Source organism: Kogia breviceps, chromosome 2, assembly GCF_026419965.1.
Source record: "Kogia breviceps isolate mKogBre1 chromosome 2, mKogBre1 haplotype 1, whole genome shotgun sequence".
Taxonomy (NCBI): domain Eukaryota; kingdom Metazoa; phylum Chordata; class Mammalia; order Artiodactyla; family Physeteridae; genus Kogia; species Kogia breviceps.
The window spans coordinates 12,887,481-12,914,092 of NC_081311.1; the positions used below are offsets into that span (position 1 = coordinate 12,887,481).

Genomic DNA, 26,612 nt, shown 5'->3' on the forward strand with positions numbered 1-26,612 from the left:
TCAGCAGCTCTCATAATATTCTGGCCACTCTGGAATTAAAACACAAACCCATCTGGTCTGGCTTATAAAGTTCAATTTACATCTTCTTCAAAGCACTCACCCAACCTTACCTTACCCCAGATGTGTGGCTCAAGGGACCTGGGAGGGCAAGGTGGGTTGGCCTTCCTTTTAAGTGGGGGTGAGGCAAGAGGGGGAGGGGACATGGCTTGAGATGACCCTTCCCCCTTTGAAGAACTCACACTCCTGGGAAGAGGAAGGTAACTGGTCACTAGCTGGTTGTGTGGAGAGGTTTTTCTCATATTGCTGCTCTAGCTGGTTCCCTGGGTCCCTATGTCCACCAGTATGGTGGCCTCTGTGTAGATGGTGCCCATGGCTTTCTCTGGGCACAGCCAGCATCACGCTGCGCCCTCCATCACTAATGTCCTTTTCAAAGAAGAGAATCCTATCCATCACACCTGCCTCACCAAACCTTTCTTGGCACAGTGTTGCCCTGCTCTGCCCCCTCTTATAAACTTTCTGCTCCTTCATATGGAGCCACCAAGAGAATGAGAATAAAACAGAACACTGTATGGGCTTCCCTGGTGGCGCAGTGGTTGAGAATCCGCCTGCCGATGCAGGGGACACGGGTTCGTGCCCCGGTCCGGGAGGATCCCACGTGCCGCGGAGCGGCTGGGCCCGTGAGCCGTGGCCGCTGAGCCTGCGCGTCCGGAGCCTGTGCTCCACCACGGGAGAGGCCACAGCAGTGAGAGGCCCATGCACCGCAAAAAAAAAAAAAAAAAAAAAACCCAAAAAAAACAGAACATTGTAGTGAGAATTAAACACACTTCTAAAATATATGGCCTACAGACAAAAACTAGAAATCTGCTTTCTTCCCTGTCATACAGGATACATTTTGATGCTGCCTTTGTAATTAAGAATGAAATACGAGAATATTATCTAAATTTACCATTTTCAAGTATATAAGAAAAGGTTCACAAACCAAACTACAAACTAATGCAAATTTACTGTCAAGTATTTAAAAATTCTTGTCCAGACCAATAAGGAAAAAACTTTTGCTGCCAGAGTGATGCTCTATTTGGACCTTTTGTTGTTGTTGCCTCTTAATAAACAAACTTTAATTCCATGTCTTAAGAATGGATACGTCGTTGTTGATGTGGTTAGACTCTATTCAAGGTGTGAAATTAGTATGTGCCAACATGAAAGGGGGATAGCTTTCTTAATAACACGTTCCATGACATGTCTTAAAGACTATTGCTATTTGGGGGAGAGCCAGAAGAGCACAGTGAGAAATATTTACAGCATATGCCTGTAATAAAAAAATGTAATCATGAACAAACAATACGTTAAACTGGTAGGACATAGTTTACATTAGATCACAGGAATGAATATCAAAAATACAGGCAATATTTTTGAAAAAACAACCAGCAGTGAAAAATTTATTTATAATGCAAACCAGACACTCCAAAATAATTTGTGGTTTACTTAATTCTTACCGTGCATCCTATATTCTTTTGAATAAGCTGAAGGAAGGCACCCGAGTAACTACCTCAGCTGTTTTTGATTTTGATTCTGAATTTTCAGTGAGATGAAAACTCTAGTCTATACAACAAAAAGAGATGGCATGTCATTTTTAGAAATTCAGATTTTTTTCCCCCTCATTGTAGATACATATTAAAAAGAAATGTATTACAATAAATTACTGTATTTCCAAATTGTCTCATTATTTCTGGGCAAACAATAATTACATATAAATTCTGAATAAAGGAATATCACATTGCATCTTATGCGTTCTGCAATAGGCACTCACAGAAAATCATTACAGTAATAAAACCAGCTGTATGTAATAGAAAGCAAATGATTTACAATGTTACTATGAGAAACTACTTTATTTCATATTATCATAAAAAGAGCAGAGCTGAATATTTGCATGACAAACAGAAGAATCCAGGAAATTCCAAATGCAACTCAGTTTTTTTTTAAAAATAGGTATTAATGCTGGGAGGTTATTTGAAAGCTTTCTACTCTAGAGAATATTAGCAATTATAATTTGCAGTCATTATTAGTCCAATAATTGAAAGAAAAAAATCTACAAACACTAATAGAATATAGAAATAAATACTTGGAGTACTATGGGCTTCGATCATACAGCATCGACATTACAAGAGCTTTCATTTAGTGATTGTGAACACTTTATTTCATTTAAGCTGAAAAGTAGAGTGCATTTTTGTTCCTATATGAAGCTTGACCCTGAAATCTGACCCACACCAAAAGTCTTCAATGTCTGTGTTTTAATGTTTTATATGTCATCCATCGTAGTTGCCTACCAACAGCCTAGTCCAAGAGAAGTGGTTCTGTCCACATCCCTAATTAAGGTGAAATCCTCTGCAGACTGTGGGGTCCCAGCTCTCTCCCTCCATCCAGCCACAGCCATGGGGATAGAGTCAGAGCTACTCTGATATGTCCTGCCTCAAGAAAAGTTGAACTGGGCCTGTGAGACTCTTAACATCACCAAACCAGAGAAGGGTCCCAGGATGCAGATATTTACACCTGAAGTCCAAGCTCCAAGTCCCTTGTTAGAGCTACCAAATACAAGAGTTGTCTTTAGTGATCATGCTTTTTAGAGAAGCACCTAGTATAGGCTGTTTGATAACTTTCATGGTGGAAGCAGTGGGTGGATATAAAACATATTTTAAACATAATTGAAAAAATACACTAAATGAGTACAGGAAACTAGCTCTTGGTTTATATTTTCATTACTAATCATCATATATCACAATGACATTAAACTAGAATACATCCAATACTACAACAGAGTAGGCCATCACTTTGAACCTTGGTGTTGTTCTAAGATGTCTTTGCTCCCTAAATTCTAACATCAGTTTTACCTCATGAATGAAAGAAAGCGCTAAGTGATTAACTGTATCAAATGTTGCTAATCTGCCCAATGAGATGAGGACTGACCATTAACCCTGGCAACATGCAGGTGTAGAGTAGGGAAGACAAAATCTGATTGGAGCACTTTCAGTAGAAAATGGGAGAAAGAGAGAGCAAATCTTGACAAGACTTTCAGGAAGTTTTCCTCCAAAAAGAAACAGAAAAGTGGGGTGGTAGCTGGAGGGGATGTAAGGTCAAATGAGCGATTGTTGTTTTAATATGAGAAGTATTGGAGAATATGTATATTGATGATATTTGATCCAGTAGAGAAGAAAACAGCTGAGATGCAGGAGGGAGAGGGGAGAATGGAAGACGCAAAACCTTGAGACGACAAGGGATGAGACGCATTACCCGTGCAGAGGAAATGTCTTCAGGTCGGGGCACAGATCTGTGATCCTCTGCAACAGGAGAGGAGAGTGAAGGAGAATACTGGAGCACCATCATGAACTATATTTCCATTAATGCATGCAAACTTTGCATTAACTTTGCAAGAAGCCACACCACAATATCAATTTCAACTGCCATTGGAATCAACCAAGGCTCTACATCTTTTCCCTGTTTGCTGTTGAGAGGTCAGGTGTCCAATCCACCGCAAATGATTTTTAGGACCAAGTTCACTAGAGACATCACTTCAGGTTAATACGTTTGTTATATATGCTAATACATTTTAACATTTAGTCCTAATGTACCACCATAAGCTGATAGAAAAGGGGATCCAACACCATCTTATAACATCATGGAGGGACCCCTCAAATCCATGGGCTCTGGCGATCACTTCACTTTGTTTATAATGTATTACCCCTTGTAGTGAGTATAGTATTTTAGGCCACAGCCTGGGGTGATATGTAAGAAATGTAACCATTTTCCCTATTATTCAACTTAATCTCTGTTTTGATTCTCCCATTTTTTTCCCCTGTCAAAATTCATCCAGAAAACATAACTGGATACATTTAATAATTTCAGGTTTGAAACTCAGGTAATAATTTCTGCCTCCCTACCTTTCTCCCTGGGACAGAACTGAAGTTCTAAGGGCTGAACTGAATTTGAGGCCCAGGGGACCAGCCAGGGTGCATCCATGGCTGTTGGAATCTGTTCCCAATAGCATCTCCTTATGCATAGAAATATGTGTAGGTGCCATCGTGGTCGGTTCCTGGTCTTGGATCCATGTACTCTAAACCTTTCCAGTCCTGATGTGGACGATCATTTAAGTCTACCAGTGGTTTCTTAGTCATTTTCAACCTCTCTGGGGAAGATGAAATTCTCAGAAGTTTTCTGGTGTCTCTCTGATGACAGGAGGCTCAGGGGGTTACCTTGGATCTTCTCCACCTAGGGTTCCCCTGCCCTGATGTTCTACTGCTACAGTTGTTGCTCCAAGGCAGCGTGGTGCAAGGTTTTGGGGAGCTCTGGTACCTTGCTCATTTTCAAGGACCCTCCCAGGAGACAAGATACAAGCGATAACCGCTTTTGGTCTGGAGGCTCTATCAACAATATGCTCAATTCTTATGCTCAACAAGAGCAGGAAGAGAAATGTCATGGAGACATTAAAAAATATCAAACAAGCTTGACCTTCTGTGACAGTATTCTTATTTTTTTCCCTTCTCCCTGACCAGTAAAATCTTTGTCCAGTCTAATTCTTCCATCAATTGCATTCTTCCAAAATTCTTTGTTTACTGCATAAACTTTGGCTTTTGTTACCTCTTCCCTTACTTTACTTTGACATGGCAAAGCTGATACTGGACCCTGGTGCAGTAAGTCTGGTTTTCCTAGCTGCTGCCTGAAACTAGGAGGAAAGTTACAAAGGGACCAGGTATAACTAAGAATGAGAAGCATGTAAGGTGTTATCAATGTATTATCAACCTTACAACCACATGAGCTTGCTAAGATGTGTTTTTCCAAGACACTGGGATTCTCATTCCCTAATAAGTTTAAATTTAGTCTGTCTAAGTACAGTGTATTTGACCCATCACATATATTTATCTATGTAGCTTTCAAGTTATTATTTATTCATTACCTTATAAATTTGATTGAGTTGAACTTAGCTTGAATGATGGTAAACTAGAATTTTCTTTGTTTTACATCTGTCCAACACTTATCATTCTAAGCAACTACTGATGCTAGAAGAAGAAGTGTGAATGCTAGTAGGTATGCATGTGAGAGATACAGGACTAAAATCTATGATAAAATTTCATATTTGTAAAATTCTTTATAGTTTACAGCATGTTTTTCCATACATTACTGTGTCTTACTCTCCAGCAAATGTCTAATAAATATAATTAGTAGGCTGAGGTGGTATGTGAGCCTTGGTCTTCTGAATGAAAACCCAACAATTTCCCAACATTGAGCTCTGAAAGCAGAAGAATGAAGTGATATCAAAAGTGACTTTTTTTCAATGGATAGGGTTCACTAATACATTACAATCCCTCTGCAGTTTATGGATGCCAAACACCACAGAACAGGCTGCTGCTCCAGGGAGTAGGCCATGAGCGGCAAAATAGATCAATGGTCTTTTGTTTGTCTCCACGCTTTCACTAAAGCAGTGTTAGGCTCTGGGATTGTGTCAAGGATGCTACGATAATGCTTAAAGCCAATTGAGGTACAAGAGTCGTTCAAAGGATATGAAGGATTTGGTTTCCAAGCTTCCTGCCTCATCCTGATGTGAGCAATGCCTAAAAGGACAGTCTACCATACAACCTTCCTCCTTCTTTGTGATGGGATAGGAAAAGGCAATGGTGATGTTTGTGTTGGCTATAGTTTTTACCTCTTTCAAATTAAATGAGAATGCAGTGTTAAAGAATTTAGCGTAAGGTGAGCCATCAGCAAATGTTAGCTATTATTATTAGTACAGAGATAACATGCTTAAAATTAGAGTGGTACATGGGAGTTCGAAACCACTGATTAGCCACTGAATGTTTATGTTACTAGGTGTACCAAAGGATGTCATACGCTTGTTTTTAAATTCATCACAATTCTAAGTAAAAACCTAGTATATTAAAATATTATCTGGTATATGATATATTACTTAAGTTTCCAATTCAGCTACTTGTAGAGATAGAAGGTACATAATTTAGGGAGTCTTCATTACTTTTCTGCAACTCAAACATCTGTCTAATAAAGTTGTTAAAATGATACTTTAAAAAGTCAATATTAAATGTTAGAGGAAGGTCTGAAATATGAAGGAGTTATTTTATTTTTATTTGGAAAAAAGTGTCTAACAATATTGGGTTTGGCTTGAAACTAAAGTAACTCAGGGTCTCCACTGGCTGGCTCTCACCCGCTGAGCTAGAGAAGCACCTGCTGCAGCTCCGGACCCTTAACCCCTTGGTGAAGAATAGCCCAGAACAACCGTGCTACTAGCCATTGCCTTCAGATATGAGGAAAGCCATTGCAAAGAGAAGTGGAATTATACCACCAACCCGATAGCAATATACATCTTTCGAGAACTTCCTATGTGCCAGGCCCTCTCTGAACTTTACATGACCCCTCATTTCATCCTCCCAACAACCCATTTGGCAGATGAGCAAACCTAAATTTAGAGAGTTTACATCATTTTCCAGAGGTCACACTGGTGGTTAGTGCCCAAGGGACAATACCTTTCGTGGGATGGCACTCAATGAAAGTTGAGTGAATGTTTCTATCTGAGCGAGTGCCTGTATCCCAGGAGCTTTGGAGAAAGTCTTGTTTTAGCAAATGTTGCAAGCCCTTGATTCCTGAGGTGCCTAATGCACCGGACTTCGTTTTTACAAAGCTAGTTTGCTCCATTCCTTTCCAATATCCAAGTGTATGTAGAAAAGGAAAACAAAACCCCTTGAAATGACAAAGATGATTTAGTCAAAACTTGAGCTTAGAAATTCATACAATTCACTTTGTAGTTTGGACAGGAGTTTTTTAAAAAAAACTTCCTTAATTTTTCTTAAGACCTCAGGTTCCAAGAGCACAGTTACAGGCACAAATTACACAATCTAAATACCTTATCCTCCTGGGTAAGCCTGATGAACAACCACGGTAAAACACAGTTGCTTGTTGATGTGAGTCCGTTGGGAAGTAGTTCTGGATAACCTGAGATCCAAGTTTGGAAGTAGAGGAAATGTACAAGTTGCTATTTTACTAAAGAAGAATTTAAGTTGCTCAAGGTCATACATACTGTTGGTTGGTTGACCCAGATGGCCTCTCTCAGTCCAATATTCCTTCCATTATTCCTTCACTTTTTGGAAGCAAGTATTGCTTTTAGGTCTGCTTTGCCAAACTAAGTCCGATGCTTAATTTTGGCTACGTAGATCATCAATGATCATTTCAATAACTAGAAAATGATTATAATATGTTTTCAAAATCCTCGTTCCCTATATCATAACCTATAAGTGCTCAGAAGGTGACCTAATCCAGACCATGTAAAAGATAAGCACCCGGTTCTAAGCCAAAACTATTTTTATTATCAGTCATTCAGATGGACTAAAACATTGTTCAGGCTGATTGAAAACTGCTTAGCAGAAATCTGACCTTGGAACAAGAAGAGTTGGGTCTAGCCCTCAAAATGAAATGCTTTTCCCCAGGCTTTATATCAAACACACAAAATATAACAAATACTTTTACAGTCCTCTACTTTGTTTTGGATAGATTAAATAAGTAGAAAGGGAGAGAGAGCACTAGATCTTATGTAGGGGGAGAAAAACATCCCATCAAATGGTTTTGCAAGCTGCTCACCAGTTTAATGCTCTCCAAGAGAACATACATATTAGTTCCAGACATATTGTAATTCTAATCCTTTATTATTTGTTTTTAAAAATCCTCCATCTTGGATTTGAACTGGTCATGAAAAAATATTAACAGATGTTTACAAAGTACAAGGATGATAAGTTTATGTAACTCTGATAAACATTTCTTTCAATAATAAAGTTATCCCGTCCTTGTTAACTTCTACATAAATCCATAAAAGTAGCAATGTTCTGGAAGATTTCAGTAAGACTCACGATGAGACACTCACAACTTGAAGACAGATACCTGTGTATTTGCAAAATCTTTTTCCCATAGCAATAATCTCTGCTTTCAGTAATTGTATACATATATAAATTTAGTTTATTTTATCAATATATACAATATATGTATACATAGAAACAAATCATATATATTAACATATAACATTATTATACATTATAAATCTATTTATTAAATTATATTATAAATTATACATATTATATGTGCATATATGATGTTATTAGATATTATATACTATATACAACATGTAAAATTTATAGTATATTATGTTGTAGGCTTATTATATATGTAATATATAATATATTGTGTACAGTATTTTATCTATTTATTTTTATATATAACTTTGAGAATTCTGGACGTGGAAGGGGCCTCAGAGGCACAGAAAGATTATGACTTGTCACATCTACAACTCCTTAGTTGCAGAGCCAGAATTAGAACTCATGTCTTCTGATGCTCAGGCCCATGGGTTTTTCACACTATCATTCACAAACTCCTAATAATTTCATTGTCAGTTCTCAAAAAGAGGCACGATTACCAAAAAAAAATTCCCGCACATGTGCATAGGAGACATATATGGATATCTTTGCAGCATTGTCTATGATACTGAAAAACTAGAAACAATTTAAACATCCTTTGAAAGGAGAAAAGATCAAATTGGGCTTATTCATTTGACCCAATACCATAAAGTATTACAGTAAATCAGTTCATGTTCTGTACATTAACATGTATTGACTTTGTTGAGGAAACAAAAATTGCAGAACATAATAGTAAGATACCATGAAGAGGAAATTAAAAAACATCCATACAAAACATTTTTATGTACAAATATGAATTCTGGTCCACAAATTCTTTCCCTTCTCAGCATGCCTTCATAGATTGAAAAAGCTACAAGTAATATGAATAGAAGTTAGGTTTATTACTACAAATGAAAATTTTAATACTTTTCAAAACCCCTTTATGTAATTTCTTCCAAATCTTGCGTTGTTAGCGTCAATTTCCTCATGCAAGGTCTATACATAAAAGTTATACTTACTTCCTTTCTGTGATGATCATTTTCATCTGGGAGAGAGAGCTCTCATTTTGAAGATCTTTTTCTTCTGAATCAGAAAATCCTTCATTAATAAATTACATAAAAAGGGATCTGCTTTAGTATATTGGCCAAATTCAATTAGATAATGACAATGCAATTTGCTTCTTTGTGTTATGGATGTACTACTTCAAATTATTAAATGATAGAAAATGCTTTAAGTGGTTCCTATTATAGACTCTTACTTTACAAATGAAGAAATAGAGGTCCAAAGAAGTAAAATCACTTCCCTAAATATATGTAGCTAGGAATCAGCAGCCCTGGGATTAAGACACAGGCTGTTGACTAGAGTACTTTAAACTACACACCACACTGCTTCTCCTGCATCACAAACTGTGTCCATACACTGCCCAATCCCAGAGACAAGTTAATCAGTGATAAAAACAAAACAATCACCAAAAAACCCCAATACTAGTTAATAGCTATTATAATTTCTAATTGGCTTGCCAAGTTTACTTTTTTTTTTTTTTTTTTTGCGGTACGCGGGCCTCTCACCGTTGTGGCCTCTCCCGTTGTGGAGCACAGGCTCCGGACGCGCAGGCGCAGCGGCCACGGCTCACGGGCCCAGCCGCTCCGCGGCATGTGGGATCCTCCCGGACCGGGGCACGAACCCGCGTCCCCTGCATCGGCAGGCGGACTCTCAACCACTGCGCCACCAGGGAAGCCCCCAAGTTTACTTTTTGACTGATTATGTGGAGTTTATCTGTGTACATATCTCCAACATAACCCTGAGTTTTGCCATATTGTATATGTATATAAATTTTATATACATTGAGTTGTATGTATATTTGCAGCGTGTGTGTGTGTATCTGAAGTCTGAAGATTGTAATGGTACATTGGGAAAGCTTCTTGTTGCCCTATGTTTTTGAACCTCCATCTGGAAAACAATATCTGGTACATAATGTATATGTTATGCAATGTATATGTGGGCTATTTAAAAACTAAGAGCACTATAATTGTCCTACAATAGATTTTCAAGTCTTAATTTTTGAAGATGCTGATGCCCAAAGGGGGAAAAAAATTGAAAGACTCACGATGATGTTTAGAATAAGTCTCCTTATGGGATTTTATTAGAGGTGCAGCATTTAGTAAATATTTTCGTTTGTGGAATTCTCCACTATTGAAGAATAAATATTGATTATTTTTACTTTCTGGACAAATCATTTTTATTCATTGCAACAGTATTGTTAACAGTTAGAAATTTCAGCATTTTCCTCCTTTAAGATATGTTATTCCAAGCCCTTGATTTTTGGAATTACACCAAACATTTCCGGACATATCATTAGTCATAGGATAACATTTAAAAAGTGACTCCTTTAATTCTGGTATGTTGTCCTTATGAATGCAATCCTTTTTCCCTGTTTAAATTATGGTCCTTGTATATTTTTAAATTAGTAAAAAGAATCTTTAAACTGTAAGACAATAAACATTTTTGTAGAACCACTTTGATCTCAGATCTTACATAATTACCATTATATTTCACAATAAGCCAACCATATATCTGACTCAACTGACGTTTTTACTCTTCATACAAATAATCAAAAAAGAAAAAAAAAACACTTTCTTATAGAAAAACACTTTTATAATGCAATTCAAGATTCTATTTAGTTCATTTTGATTTGTTTGTTTATTTGCTTTCTCAGGGGCAAAAATATATTATTTTCTTATTTTGGATTAGAGTATTAAGTCATGACTTCTGATCTTGCCAGATAGTAAAACTAAACAATTTTGGCTCTAGCCAAGTTTTGGGAAAACTCAAAAGAATTTTAGGTGCAACAGGGAGAGATGTTAGTTATTACATTTGTTCAGCTCTTGCTTCTAGAGTATTCCCTGAATTTTGTTGAAGTCTGTTACTGCGTTGCTGTGAACTATTGCTGCCAACTTCCACCATAGAGATGGCTATATTTCAGATGGGTGAAATGATACTTGTAAACAAGTTTATAATCATTAATAAAGCTTACCAAACAATTTTAAGCTCTTTAGAAACACACATTCACTATTATAGTTGCCTATTTCTTATTTAATTACAACTTTTAATAGAGACATGAGGACTCTTAAAATGCAATTTATAACAATTCTACACTTAAGTTTTTTTCATGATGTTTATCTTGTTTTTGTAAGTTTCAGGTGTCAATTTATTTCTCCCTGGACATCCTGGTTGAAATTCCACTGGTGACTATTCCAATGCACCCTTTAAAAATCCCTGAGAATATTTTTCTTTCAGGTTGACAACTGCCCACTCTGGGATCCAGGTGCAATATTAACAGTATGATGATTTTGTTCTTTTTCTACACATGGCTTTTTCATACACTGTCTCTCAGAGATGGAAAATTCTGCCTCTTTTTTACATTTTATAGTAAACTTTCATCAGAATGACCTAAAACCAGGTCTTTTCATTCTAGATGGCTCAAGATTATTCAAGATTCATCTGTAGTTTGGTTCCCTGAATATCTTGGTGATAAATTAATCTAATGTCTTTTTAGACTGCCTACTTCATGCAGAACATACACCAGCCATTGTGTGTAAGCAGCACTAAAAAACTGTGGTTTCCAATAAATGAAATCTATAGATGCAAGCAAGTGTCAGTGGGTCCCTGAAAGAAGGTGCTGGAATCTGAGTAGTTTTGAGGTTTGTGGTGCTGTCCTTTAGAGTCAGGAGAGTATCTTCTTTCCATAAGATTAAAATAATATATAACATTATCCCCTCTCTCCCTAAGGTTTTCCAACTGTATGGTTGCTCTTCTGACACAAATGCATTGGGCCCTCTCATACCTCCATTCAAAAAATAATGAAAGGACCCTTGTTTCCTAAGAGTTTTAAGTGCTGCAGCTAGTATCCATGAGGATAGCGAGAAAACATTGAGAACACAATGTTCTCCCCAAACTGAAAAGTTTTAAACATTGCCTGAAAATAATAAACACAATACCTTACACTTTTATAGTCATTTTAAGTTGGAAAAGTGTATGCACATCTATCATATTGTTTTACTCTCAAAATTAGTCTTGTAAAGGGAGAAGGGCATTCAATAATTGAGTGTCTACTGTGAAGGGATGATCCATGATACACAAGGCAATCCAAAGAGGTTAGACTTTCCTTGGGAAGATAAGACATGAACAGAAATAAATACAATAAAGATAGAATGTCTCTTGTAATAAATAGAGGGAGGAAGGGAGACTTAGAATTATGTTCCATACTATGCCAGGAAATGAATATGTATAATCTCTTAATACCCCTCCCAACTCTATAGTAGCAATTTTATCAACAATTTATGGACTGGGAAATCCAGGCTCCCAGAATCTAAGTTCCTTGTCTCAGGAAGCTAAGTGCCCATCACAAGCTTTGTACTGAATTTCTGGCAGTCAGGACATCAAGCAAGGCTCCGGACTCATCAGCCATTACCCAAACTTTTCCCATTAGATCAGGCTGGTTTCAGAAAAAATGCAGTATTAACACATCCACATTTTCTTCTCGTAACACCGTCCCTTCCATTCCAACAGCGCTCGTGTCCCTCAGGACTTACCCTCAGGGCAGGTAAGGAACTTGTCGGTTGCCCTTGGTGAGGGAGGCTGTTTGCTTTTCTTAGTTGACTTAGCCTAATACGACCAGAATCACCTCTGCGTTTGGCTTCTGAAGTTAGATAGACTAACAGACCGTGAGTGCCCAAGGGGGTCCTTTGGACGCGCAAACCCATGGCGTCTCAGACTTTACGGAGACCTGTTCTACCTGTGAAGAAAACGAGGCTCAGGGAGGGGAAATGACTTGACCAAGGTCATACATTCGATGGTGGCAGATGTGGTATCAGAACCAGGTCTTCTGACTCCAGCCCAGTGCCTCCCGGGATCTAATTTTTTAACCCCTGTGTTAGCTTTGGAATCTTTTATCCGCTTCCCTTTCTCCTGTTGTCTGCGTGGGGGATGTCATTCCAGTCAATTAGAAGCCTTCTCTCGTTTCAAAAAGAGAAGAGTGGATAAGGGGTTGGGGAAAAGTATGTTTTCAGCCAGTTAAAGAGATTGATTTATTTCACCACCATTCATGCAACGCCCGCTCGGTGCCAGGCACTGGGCATCCACGGTACAGCAAAGACAGCTTCCAAAGATTGAAACTGGGTCTCTCCCAAGACCGGGCGTGCCCCGAGCCTTGACTGCCTCCTCTCGGAGCAGTCTCCCGCTGTCCCCAGAGCCCCCCTGCCGGCCCGTGCAGGTCCCCACGTTCCCAGCGCCCAACACGGTGCCAGGCCCAGAGCCGGCGCGAACCTGCTCGATGAACATCCAGCACTGGGCGCCTAGCTCACGGCCTCAGCGCCCGCGCGACACGCCCCCGGTCACCACAGCAACCGGGGAGGTGCTGACCCTTGACCCCGGGGCCCCGCCCGGCCCTGCCCCGCCCCGTCGCATTCCCGAGATCAAGATGGAGAAGGACAACCCGGAAGTGCCGCCGCCCGCCTGGTGCTAGGAGCCGCCGGCTCGGCTAGGCCGAACCCCGCGCCCGCCGTCCTTCCGCCAGCGGCCCATCCCGCGGTCCTCCCGCGCCGGAGCTGCAGCGTCCCCCGCCCCTGTTCCTACTCCACCCCACAGCGACCCGCCCCCGCCCCCAGGCCCGCCCGAGAGGAGGAGCCGAGGCGAGGGGGAGGAGGAGGGAGAGGTTTGCAAGAGGGAGCGAGGCCGCACGAGCCGCCGGCGGTTCGTATTACCGGGGTCGGGAGGAGGAGCCGAGCCGGGCCCGGCCCGCGGACCAGCGCTGGGCGGGCGGGAGGCGCGGAGGAGGCGGGCGGGAATCCCGGGGCTGCGAATTGGGGCGGGGGCGCCCTCCCACCTCTGCCGCCCTCCGTTCGGGCCTTGGCGGCCTGGCCTCACCTACCCGGAGGCCTGGGAGCCACCAGTCGCCGCCGAGGGCCAGTCCCCGGGGCCGGCGGAGCGTGGAGGTGCGGACGCGAGGCGCGGGCCTCCGCGCGGAGGCCTGGACTGCGCGGCCAGGTGATGGTGGGCCCCTGTGCTTCTCCAGAGGAAAGGGGACCCCCAGAGCAGCTGTGCCCCCAGGCTGCCCCAGCAAGGCGTTTGGACATCAGCCCTAGGGAAGTCGGGCAGCTGTGAGTTTGCCTGTCTCTGTTAAGTGTCCTTAGGATGCAGTGATCAAGGAATCAGGCTCTCCCTGCGGGAGGGGCCCTGCCTGCGCTGGTGAACTCGGTGCAGAGAAAAAGGACAGAATGATGCTTTCCGAGCAAGCCCAAAAGTGGTTTCCGACCCACGTGCAGGTCACAGTGCTCCAAGCCAAAGCTCTTAAGCCAAAAGGCAAAAGTGGCACCAATGACACATACACTATAATTCAGCTGGGCAAGGAAAAGTATTCCACCTCTGTAGCTGAGAAAACCCTTGAGCCAGTCTGGAAGGAAGAGGCCTCTTTTGAGCTGCCTGGTTTGCTAATGCAGGGGAATCCAGAGAAATACATCCTTTTCCTCATAGTTATGCACAGGTCCCTGGTGGGTCTGGATAAGTTTTTAGGGCAGGTGGCCATCAATCTCAATGACATCTTTGAGGACAAACAAAGAAGGAAAACAGAGTAAGTTATGTAATTTATTTTGAATTGGGGGGAGTTTAACTATTATCTCATTTATGGATTTCCTGTTCTTGGAAATTATTTGTCTATCTGGGGCATTGGTTTTTGGACTGAAATATGACCCAGTTTTAAACACCGTATTTGCATGAATCTGAAGTAAAAATATCCCTTGTGAAGAAACATTTTTTAAGTGGAGTCTTTAATGATCCATTACTCTCTCAGTTGTTTGAGGTAAACATCTTCAATAATTGAATATTTTGCGCAGGATTTTAAATAAACATTGTTTCACTACTTAATAAGAGGACTGGACCATAGTGTTGACCAATTAAAACAACATATATGTAAATTGCTACAATCTTTAAATATTAACAGTTTTTCAGAAAATGGAACATCAGAAAATTAAGTCTGTCAATATGATGTCTTATATATATATATATATATTTTTTTAATTGAACTCTGAAGCTGTCAAGTGGTAAATTACCAAATTTAGAACTCAATATTTTATTTCATCATTATAAACACAGTTGGCTTTTATTTTAGCTCATATTTAAGGGTCAGTACATCTTGATGGAGTCTAAAGCTATTAAAAGAAAAAAGTTTTTGAAGTATGTGCAGATATCCTCAACCTTGAATGCAATTACTTCAAAGTTAGTTCTGTAAAGCCAGTGTGTTTAGACCATATTAAATGCTGGTCAGATTGGAGACAGTGATTAAATTCTTGTGATGAAATGATTTAATGACATCTTCAATAAAAACATGGGCTTTTTAATATGACTTCCAAACTTAGGTTAGATATATTCTAATTTTAAAAACCATAATATAAGTTAAAACTAGGATGTATGTCTTAAATTGAAAATAGTATGTTTTCTGAGATAGAGATACTCACCCCTTGCTTAAACTTATAATTTCTCTAGTCTGAGAGAACATTAAAATTGATGGAATTAGTGAGAGAAAAATACAGGTTGAACTTATAAGAGGACTTCAAATTTCAAAAATAGCTTTGCTGTTTCAGTTATAACTGAAATTTATTTATGCTTTTAAGAAGAACTTTTATAATAACTTTCTTGAAGTTCATGTTATTTTCTTATATTTTAAAACAGCCAGCTCATGTTCTTTCTGTACATATCTTCCTGCAAGCTTCTCTTGATTGGAGTTTTTATTGAAAAAAAATTTTTTAAATCAGGTCTTTGGTTTAATATATGTAGGGTAAAAGAGTAGAGAGATAAGTAATACTAGGAATGCTGGAGGAAAATGGTAAATATTTAACTGAAGAGATGAAAATATTTTAAAAGGAGAGAAAAGGGTTTAAAGAAAGTGTAAAGTTGAATATGTATCAATGATTTTAATAACACTGTTTGATACCTACAAAGTAGCATTCAGTTACTTCTGAGGAGTTCTTCATCAAATTTAAACTGAAAAATGGATAATCACCAAATTATTTCAAATTGCCAATTTTAGATGACCTTACTAAATAATATTTAGAAGTGTTCTGAATGTAAACTTTTAAGTATAATGCATCTTCAAATTTCATACTGCATTTACAGTAATTTTAGTGTCAATGGATGCTATACTACAGGTCTTCTCTGAAATATAAGTTTTCCAAGTGAAAGTAGGCCCAGCTGTGTGAACCCAGAGACTCTGAGGATGAAATAAGCTTTTAAAGTTTCTTCTTGTTTCACTCCTTATCTTTGGCAGCATCACAATTACAATAAAGTTGGCTGTAAACGATACTCCAATATCGTAGTCTCCCTACAGAAATTCTCTATTGGCTACTATATGAAATGGATTAGAACTTTCGGGGAGGAAAATACTTTTAAATGTTATCAAGAGCTCTTGTGATGTTATTGCATTCAAGGTGATTTTCATACGTTATTAAATCCCTAACATTTTCTTTCTCTGTGGATAAATGGGGACCACATATTTGATGAGATCTCTTCATTGGTAATATTTCTATTTTTTTGATATAGTTAATAGCTTCCTTTTTCAGCACAGCTGTACATATGGCCCAGTAAGAGACAGACTTGAGTCACCGGTGTATTGCAAGAAAGATATTTAATATTCTGCACATTGCTGAGCCTTGTCAACATATTCCCAAGTGCTTTTTAGAAAACCCGTATGAGTGATGAAGGCTACCAGCTTATTTAGAAGTCCCATGGAACTGCTGGGTGTGACACTTTCTACTCTTGACACTGAAGACAAGTATTTACAGCTTGTCTTCCAGTTGTGTTATGATAGGCCAAGAAGTGTGGTGGCTAAAACTATCATTTACTTATTTTTATACCTTGAAATTAAAAGCCTTTTTTTTTTTTTTTTTTTCTTTCAAGGAGAGGGGAAGAGGGGCCTGAGCCTGAACACTTTGAGTGGGGCATGGAAAGAGAACTTCTGTATCTCCCACTTTAATGGGTGTCTGGGTCGGTTCTGGCACGAGATTTAAGGAAACAATACAGTATTTAATAATAGAATGGTAAAATAGTTCATGCTGTTATGTAATACCGATTGATTTTTTTTTTTTTTAACAGCAGAAGTGGGTGATGTTGATTTTTTTTTTTTTTTAAATGCTCATGGAAAGTAGTAACTATCAGAGTCCCTAGAGTTAGGTATGACTCAAACACATGCAGAGTTTAGGACTTTTGTGTGCAGCTCTGCAGTGCACCTGCGTCCTGGCCTCTGGCACCCTTACTGCCAATCTTGTCCCATTTCTGACCACACAGTACCAATTGCTTGGGGATAGTTCCCACATGTGTGGTGGTTTTTGAACATGGACCTGTGCCCACTAAAAATTGAACAGAGGCCATATACAGTTTAAATCCAGCACTCCAGAGGTGAAAAAAAAATCAGCATTAATCCACTAAGCCTCAAATGCTATGTCTTCATTTTATCTTTTTGAAGCCTGGGAAAACAAGTGCTATCTGTGGAATGATTCTTGAAGGTCTCATTAGGACTTCCCTATTATATCACTTTCAAAACAAAGCAGCTAGAGTTATTTGTCATGCCTATATTTTCAGTTGGTATATTTGTTAAAGTTCTTCGCATTTGGGTGTTTGGAGGGTTTTTTTTGACGAGGAGGAAGGAAAATACTGTTTTTACAGTTTATATTCAAACACTGACTTGCTTTATCCATTAAAGCTTACCTAAGTCTTTATCTTTCCTTACCAAAGAACAAAACAGTGCAACACATACACACACACACACACACACACACACACACACACACACACACACACGAGTTGTAGCATGGCTGTTTTAAGAATACAGTTCTAGAAATGGAAATTCAGTAAACATTTATTTAGTGCAAGGCAAACTGCCTTCAAGGAGCTTACACTCTAGCAGGACAAAACCTACATTGCCTTCTTTGTTGGCTCTCATGTCTCCTGATTAAATACAGTGTCCTGTAAAGTACAACCTGGTATGCGTTTAACCTTATTAACATATGTGATTCATTAGATACAAAAGAACTACTATTTTCATGCAGCTGTTATTCATCAATTTTGTCTATTTTCCTTGTTGACTCCAATCTGACATTGAGAAGTTACTTATTCTCTGTGCCTCAGTTTCTTCATCTGTGAAATAAGGATGTTAGACTAGATGATTTATTTGGTCTCATTTCTAAAATTCTATGAATTTCGATTACCCTTACTCCCTTACATTTATTGGGTTATTGCTTCATTTTTTTCCTCAGATTTGCTTTGATTTTGTTATACACATGCAAACCCTATATGCTTGGAGTTTTTGTTTGGTTCGTTTTGTTTGGGGATTTGTGGGGTTGGGGGGTGCATTGTTTGCAAAGTGGGTTCACCTATTTTCTATAGAACCTGAGTTGTTAATAGAGCATTTCTCATGGGCCATCCATTGGAAGAATTTCTCCCCCATGGAAAATGCTCTGTTTCCCCAAACTGTGAGTTAATAATTGGGTATATAACCTTGCTTCATTTCCAGGCTTTTCGAGTGCTCAACTTTGTTTTGTTGAAGGTTCTCTATTCCACAGAATTTATTGCTGTAATTTTTTATTTCTAGTCTCTGAGTTTTCAGATTTCACCATTTGCCTCAGATAAGGGATTTTCTCTATTTAGGGTCTCAGGTTAATGCTTTCTATTATAAGATATTCTCTTTTTAAAAAGTTGCTTGTTTTGATGCAACTAGATCTTAATTGATTGAATTGCTTCAAATTAAATAGAAAATATTTCTCTTGCATGTTACTTGCTAAGATGTAGCTGGTATATATATTATGTGCCAGTTTTCTTTTGCCTGGAAAGGCCTTTGAACCAGTCTTCCAATTGATAGTAAATGTCGCTTCTTCCGGTATATCCTGTAAAATTAGATCAGAGTTCCTTTTGTAGCCAAGAAAATTTAACACTTGCAGAGCTGTATTTAAATGATGACCTGTCTCGGATAATATACGGATGTATATGGTATATATCGGATATATCTCGGATATATACGGGACGGATAATATACTTCATTGTTAAGTAATGTGAAAACATTGTGGAAACTGTCTTCTAGGCTGGAGTTTGTAGTTTTTTTGGCTGTTTGCCCTGTAGACTGACCACTTGCGACACCAACAGCTGGAGAAGTTCTCATGGATAAAAATACTGTAAACAAAACCAAAATAAACTTTGCTTCTTACACATCATTTAAAAATGGGCAGTGTAATTCACTGAAGTGACTAAAAGCATAAGATACGGCTCCAGTTAAAATAAGTTTTATTTGGTATTGTCACAGTAGCAATAATTAGTGAAACAAATAAATAGATTCTAAGAGGAAGCATGTAAGCTTTCTTTTTTCATCAAAAACGCTTTACAAGATTTATTACTATTTGTCACTTCTTGCATTTTATTTAATTTGCATATTTTATTCAGGAAGAGGCTTTGACCTATTTTATATGAATGTAAATTATATCATATGCGATTTTCATGATTAGCAAACTATATGGAGTAGTCTCCCATATTAACAAAATTCTTTTAATAGCTTTTGTAGAGGAACTATTTTGAGATAGAGGCTAAATATTTATTATTTTATTAGAAAAATAGTCATTATCATTTTATGGTGCTCAAAAATAGTTTGTATTGATGAATTATTTCAAGGTCTCTATCTTAGTGTCTTTTAATGCTAAAAAATGTTCTTCAGCCATTAGCAACACTTACCTCAGATGGAAACATAATAGGCTATGGTTGGTAAGCATTTTTGATGATGAGTGATTTTCAAATCATGAAAGAAAAAGTTGTCTAAATAGCTTTTCAAAAAAGACTGATTCTTTCTGTATATGCCACATGACAGACTTAACCTGTTTTTTAAGTGAAGCATTGAATAAAACCAGAAGCACTCTGGCTGACAATTTCTCCTTTAGTGCTTAGATTGCCTTGATGTAGAGTAACTTTACCTAAAAAGCTATTTGTATACAACAGAGCTCAATAATCCTCTCTTCATTACATGTTACAACCCAGTTTTTCCTTCTCTTTAAGGTGGTTTAGTTTAGAATCCAAACAAGGAAAAAGAGCCAAAAACAGGGGTGAGATAAAGGTCAATATTCAATTTATGAGGAACAATATGACAGCAAGTATGTTTGACTTATCAATGAAGGACAAAACAAGATCTCCTTTTGCAAAATTAAAAGATAAGATGAAAGGTAGAAAAAATGATGGGACATTTTCTGATACATCTTCTGCAATCATTCCAAGTTCTCACATGCCTGATGCCAATACTGAATTTTCAAGTAGTGAAATACAGATGAAATCTAAACCAAAAAAGCCTTTCCTTTTGGGTCCTCAGCGACTCTCTTCAGCACATTCAATGTCTGATTTAACTGGGGCCCATGTATCCTCGGAGAAGCTGAAGTCTGGCACCATTGCTCAAACGCGTCTTCTCGGACACCAGATAGATTCCTTTGGCGCAGTTCCGGAAAGTGGTAAGTGACTCATGCATTCTTTCTTGTTGATCCTCCGTGGTTTGAACTACCCTCTTAAGTTTTAAAGTTTGACTTCAAAGTTAGAGAATACAAATTGCAGTTTCTTGCTAGTTATTTTCTAAATTTAGTCATCAAATATTTATTGAGTACCTACTGTACTCAAAATTGGTAAGTTTATTAAAGGCAGAGCTTGTCTGCATTCAGTACTGTATTTATATTATTAGAGAATAAAAATGAGTCTTGGTTTCTTTTCATGGCCTGGCTTCTTTTTCTTAACTGCCGTTTCTCCTGTCTCAAAAGCCTGAAGCATAAATGAATATTCCGTTTCATCAGAAAGTTGCTAGAAAAGAAACCTTTAATGTTCAGAAGTAAGAAAGTGAATTTAATGCTAATGGTGAAAAAAAGTCTGAGAATTTATAGCAGTATGATGCCAAGCAGAACCTTTAGTTTTGACATTATAATTTGTTTATGTGATTGTTTCTTTCTGAGCTGAGTAAATTACTAATTGTCTAGCAAGATACTAATTGTTATTAGCCTACATATCGCTGTACCTTAGCATTTTAAGGTTGTTTTCCTTGATTATTTTAAAAGGTTAATATCTTTAAATAGCTAATTGCTCTCATTCTAAAAACAGCAGTATGTACACAGAATGTGTCAAATAGTGTGATGTAATGTGTCACTGATTATGTACTAACTACAAAATTGTTTGCAGGAAGTCTCAGATCTCCACACAGAAGAACATTAAGCTTTGATACTTCTAAAATGAACCAACCTGACAGCAGTGTGGGTGAAGGTGAATCGTCTTTCGGAAGACAAAATGACCCATTTACAAATGTGACTGCTTCATTACCCCAAAAATTTGCGACACTGCCAAGGAAGAAAAATCCATTTGAAGAAAGCAGCGAATCATGGGACAGCAGCATGAATTTATTTTCAAAATCAACTGAAGTAAGAAAAGAAAATAAAAGAGAAAAAAGGGAGAAAGTTAGCCTGTTTGAAAGAGTGACTGGAAAAAAAGACAGCAGAAGATCTGATAGACTTAACAATGGGGGATCTGATAGCCCTTGTGACTTGAAATCACCTAATGCATTTAGTGAAAATCGTCAGGACTATTTTGATTATGAGTCAACTAATCCGTTTACAACAAAATTCAGGGCTTCAAATATAATGCCATCTTCAAGGTAAGCTTAACGGGGGGAAATTGTGCTATTTTGGAAAATGTTGTACTTGAAAGTATCAAATATCCTTTTAAAATTCCTTTTATTTTACTTGAAAAAAAAATTCTTATCTTATTTTTATAATTAATTTTGGAGCCGGGCAGTGTTGCATACATCTTTGGAATTGAACTTTTTATCTTAGAAGGATAAAAGATTCTTAATCCCCACTGTAGTTTATTTCTACTTATGTTAGCCAGAAGCTCACCGAAACTTACAGAGAAAACAGCATAGCTTTTGATGAGACATAGTGGGAGTGAATCACCAGTGGGTGTTAATTCAAGCCAGAAATTTAGGTGATAAGTTGTGTTTCTAGATGTTATTTTCCGGGGATTAGTTATGGACCAATAGCAGCCTATGGACTATTCTTTAAGAAATGCTGGCTTAAGTATTAATGGTTTTCATAATAGGTGTTAACTATCCTTATTAAATGGCTGTTTAGAGTAGTTTTTATTTGTGAATGTTTATTGGAATTCAGTGAACCTTGTGGGTTCTATAAATACATCAAAGAGTATCTGTAATGACTTATAGTTATAGAAATAATCTATCCTGATAAGATTTAGATTTTCAAAATCTGTTCTCAGTTATGTAATAGTGCTTTTCTAATTCCTTAGTACAGGTTGGAACTGTATGGTTTAAATAAAATGATGGATTTTGCAGAAGTGAATGGTGGAATAGCTGATTAAGGAAACCTCAAGCAAAGAGTAAGATGAATTTATTGGAATCTTAAGCAGTCATCATGGAAGAGCATGGTAGACTGTTTGCCATGTAACATAGACCTTCTTTCTCAAGGCAAGGATGTATGATGTTCAGACCCCAGTGGGAAACCTGGCTCAGTAGCTCTGTGACCTCTCTCAACCTCAGCATCTCCATCTTTGAAATAAGGAAAATGATACCTACTTGATAGGATTGGGAGATGCTTCGTATGTGACCTCTCTCAACCTCAGCATCTCCATCTTTGAAATAAGGAAAATGATACCTACTTGATAGGATTGGGAGATGATAAATGATAAAGTACATGGTACGAAGCCAGGCCCCAAATAGGGAACCCATAAACGGTGGTTGCTGTTTACATTGCCATGTCATACTTTGTTCAAGAACAGTGCTTTGTGTTGTCCTACTATAAACAGAAAATAGTACTAACAATTGCCCTTTTAGGCTTGTGATCTCCTGCCTGTCTCCTGATCTTCTAAAACATGCATTTAGAGTTTTCCAGAGAAAGTTTGTGTTTTTTTAATCAATAAATGGGTATTTGCTGTGGCTTTAGAGAGTATTGTTCAGTTTTCTTTATAGACCATACTCCAAAGAAATATGTTTTTATCATATGGTATTAATATTTTATTGAAGAGTCCATTGTTTTGTTGTGCTATTCTCAAGCATTTCATTTTGGTATTTTACATAGTGTACTTCACATATTGTGTTAAGTCTTAAACTACAGAGGTAAATGGAAGTGTATTTGCTTTTTTCCCCCCTCTTTAACTGAACTTTTTTTGAAGAGGATTACTGTAAAGAACTGAGGTAACTTAGAGATTGGATAATTTACATAATGTTAGAGTCAAAGAGAAGCAAGAAAAATGGGAAATGATCGGAAAATAATTTTTAAATTATGGCGGCATATGGAAAAATAGGTGTCCTCAAATTTTTAATTGCCTTATACTTGGGCTTATTTACGTGGACTTAAAAATTAATGTTTTAAAATTGAGTGTGGCATTTTGTGAAATTCGGGCTTTGTTTTGGGTTACTTCAATATTAATATTGTATCAAAATTAGAGCTGTTTCATGATATTTGTATAAAATGATTGCAAATATGTGAAAAACAATAGGTTTTTTAACTTTAAGAATTTCTCTTCTTCGTATTCATGAGATGCCAGCTATAAGGGAAAAATCATTTGTAGATTCCTGCGAAGTTACTCTTCCATTTTGTGTCACAAACCATCTTTGTGATAAATGTAAAACATTTGCAATAAGGGGGTAGGTCTAATTAATAGTATTAGAAAAGGATTGAATATAAATAGATCTCGGAAGAGAGTGCAGTTCAAATTTTTGGAAAGCAACTTTATCTCGAGTGGAATTAGGAAGGATATAGTCTGAGGTAGTTTGGTCTATTCATATTTATTCTCCCAGTATCATTCCTCAGTTATATGGGACATTTTAGATTTCTCACCTTAACATCTAAACCAAATGCACTTTTGAAGCTATAGACTCACATCACTAGGACACATGCTGTGAATTATTTTTTTCTGTAGCGCTGAATAGATCCATTTACAGAGTCTCCTGGACTCTTTTTTTAAAAAAAGTTTATTTTCATTAATTTATTTTTGGGGGCTGTGTTGGGTCTTCGTTGCTGCACGTGGGCTTTCTCTAGTTGTGGCAAGCGGGGGCTGTTCTTTGTTGTGGTGCGTGGGCTTCTCATTGTAGTGGCTTCTTGTTGTGGAGCATGGGCTCTAGGCACGTGGGCTTCAGTAGTTGTGGCACGTGGGCTCGTGGGCTCTAGAGTGCAGGCTCAGTAGTTGTGGCGCACGGGCTTAGTTGCTCCACAGAATGTGGGATCTTCCCGGACCAGGGCTTGAACTTGTGTCCCCTGCATTGGCAGGCAGATTCTTAACCACTACGCCACCAGAGAAGTCCTCTCCTGGACACTTGTGACTGATGTTTTTGAGAATGCTGAACAAAGTGAAGGGTAAAATATGTAGCTGTGGAACTGGATTTTGTTCTTTAGTGAACTGTCTCTGCTGTGATTGCAGGTACACAGGAACCATATTATTACCCTCTGGGTGAAAAATGTGTATGATTACAACCGGAGAATTTTACTTATGCCAAAAAAATTTTAAATACTAACGAACGCTTTCTTGAAAGTTAGAGTTTTTATTTCTTTGTAAGTAAAGTCCACCTGAAGAAATCACCTAGTAATCACAAAAATTACTGCATTTTCGTTCTGTTCTTGGAATAGATCCCATAGTCCTACATAAAACTGAGAGAGGAAATGAGTTAGGCTTTTTGTTGGGTTACTTCAACAAAGAGCAGGGCTCTTTGAAACACTTTTCCCTGCAGTTATTAATTCTCAATCTCTTTCCTCTTACCTACCCCCACTTCTTTGAAGCCTCTCTTACTCTTGTAGGAAGAGGTATCTGTTCCTTGTGCTGCAGCATGTTCTTACTTAGATCTTCCTTTCTGTGGACATTTCATTGTTCACTAATTTGACCAGCCACTTTTTTTCCCTCTCGCTTCCATGAACAACACGAGGACAGGGCCTGCATTTCATTCATCTTTCAACCCTTCATCTCCAGCATGATGGGAAGTAGCTGGTATTGGAAAGCATTTTTTGAATAAATGAACACGGTACAGCAGATGGATTTCCTAAAATGCTACTTTCATTCTCTCATTCCCTTAGTCTCCTGCTTCGCGCTCAGTGTGGGCTAACACAGACACCTGCTAACACCAACAAAAGATCCATAAAGGCAGGTGTGTGCATTTTTATATGCAACTAAACATGATTAGAAATCTCAGTGAGTTTTAAGGGACTACCAAAATTTAATATTCATATCCTAATTAACATATTTCTGGAGTTTGTTAAGAACTCTGTATTAATTAGGATAGGTTATCAGCTGCAATAAACAACTTCAGATCTCATTGGTTCGTTCCAGTAAAAGTTTATTTTTCCTTGTCACAGTCGAATTCTCTGAGACGGGGCTGGGCTGGAAGAAGTGGCTGTGTTCCATGCTGTTGCTCAGCTCCACACAGTTGCTCAGGAACCAGGCTCCTTCCTTCTTGTGATGCCACCCTTTAACACCCATCCTCCAAGGCCGTGCAGCAGGGAGGGAGAGTGGAGGATCATATGTGGGACGCCTTTATGTGCCAGGCCTGGCAGTGGTACCCATTACTGCCACGTGTGTCCCATTGGGCAGCGCTCAGTCATGTCCCAACCTGAGTGCAGCCAGTTAAGAAACATGGTTTAGCTGTGGACCCAGAGAACACTGAATTGGGTGTGGTGAGCGTACTGTATTGTGTGTGTCCTGGATGCCAGTTCTGAGAAGTCTGGACACTAACACGTGGCGTGCTGTAGAAGTCCTGCTACACATGTTTGTGAAAGGGTAGCTGGGATTCTTATAATTTTCAGGAAAATGTTTTCTTAATTTACTATTGGTATTGAGTTGTTTGTATTTTAAAATTGCTGTTCCTCTTGCTTTTTAATTACAAATCACAGGTAGTTTAGCAGAGTCAGCATCAACTAATTTGTTATGTGGTTAACCCTACAGTTTGTAAAATAATGATTTTTTTGCATCAGCAGTAATTAACTTTCCAAAAACAAATATTCCTGAATGTTTGTTATATACCATTTTCAATAATTTGTTCACAACCAGTTCTTCTTTAATACTGGGTTATTTTCCCTCTGGAAAATAGAAATAGGTGGGTTTGTTCACCAAACCAGATTTCCCCTTTTTTACAGGGACGCAGCTAGACCATTCACTTAGGTGGGGACATGTGACGAAGTTCTGGCTTTTTTTTTTTTTTTTTTTTTTTTGTGGTACGCGGGCCTCTCACCGTTGTGGCCTCTCCCGTTGCGGAGCACAGGCTCCGGACGTGCAGGCTCAGCGGCCATGGCTCACGGACCCAGCCGCTCCGCGGCATGTGGGGTCTTTCCGGACCGGGGCACGAACCCCCGTCCCCTGCATCGGCGGGCGGATTCTCAACCACTGCGCCACCAGGGAAGCCCCAGGTTCTGGCTTATTGAAGACTTAGTGGAAGAGATGTACGGTGGGCCCTCCATATCCCCAGGTTCCGCATTCATGGAATCAATCTCGGGTCGAAAATATTTGGGGGAAAAAATTCTAGAAAGTTCCAGAAAGTAAAACTTGAATTTGCTGCATGCTGGCAGCTATTTACATAGCATTTACGTTGTATTTACAGTATTCACATAGCACTTACATTGTATC

The 26,612-nt window shown here is 38.5% G+C and overlaps 2 protein-coding genes across 6 annotated transcripts in view; both read left to right on the forward strand.

Annotated features, from left to right (window-relative positions):
• The first annotated feature begins 13,041 nt into the window (after window positions 1–13,041).
• On the forward strand, window positions 13,042–13,986 carry LOC136793668 (ESX-1 secretion-associated protein EspK-like). Its single transcript, XM_067027422.1, has 2 exons — window positions 13,042–13,437; window positions 13,513–13,986. The coding sequence occupies exons 1-2, from the start codon at window positions 13,042–13,044 to the stop codon at window positions 13,984–13,986; spliced, it is 870 nt and encodes a 289-aa protein (XP_066883523.1).
• Window positions 13,423–26,612, forward strand: part of RAB11FIP2 (RAB11 family interacting protein 2) — a 133,487-nt gene continuing 120,297 nt past the window's right edge. For all 5 annotated transcript variants that reach the window (XR_010838818.1, XR_010838819.1, XM_067024558.1 and 2 more), the window contains exons 1-3: window positions 13,423–14,565; window positions 20,022–20,464; window positions 21,177–21,645. Coding sequence is in view for 3 of the 5 variants with exons in the window: in XM_067024558.1 (XP_066880659.1) it covers window positions 14,213–14,565; window positions 20,022–20,464; window positions 21,177–21,645 (1,265 nt within the window). In the remaining 2 variants the exon portion in view is untranslated. The remainder of the gene's footprint in view (window positions 14,566–20,021; window positions 20,465–21,176; window positions 21,646–26,612) is intronic.

What these genes read in the sequence shown, in the direction of transcription:
- LOC136793668 (XM_067027422.1), top strand. Translation starts at nt 13,042, where the DNA reads ATGCAACGCCCGCTCGGTGCCAGGCACTGGGCATCCACGGTACAGCAA. An exon ending in TGGAGAAGGACAACCCGGAA is followed by an intron (nt 13,438 to 13,512) that starts GTGCCGCCGCCC and finishes TCCTTCCGCCAG; the next exon opens with CGGCCCATCCCGCGGTCCTC.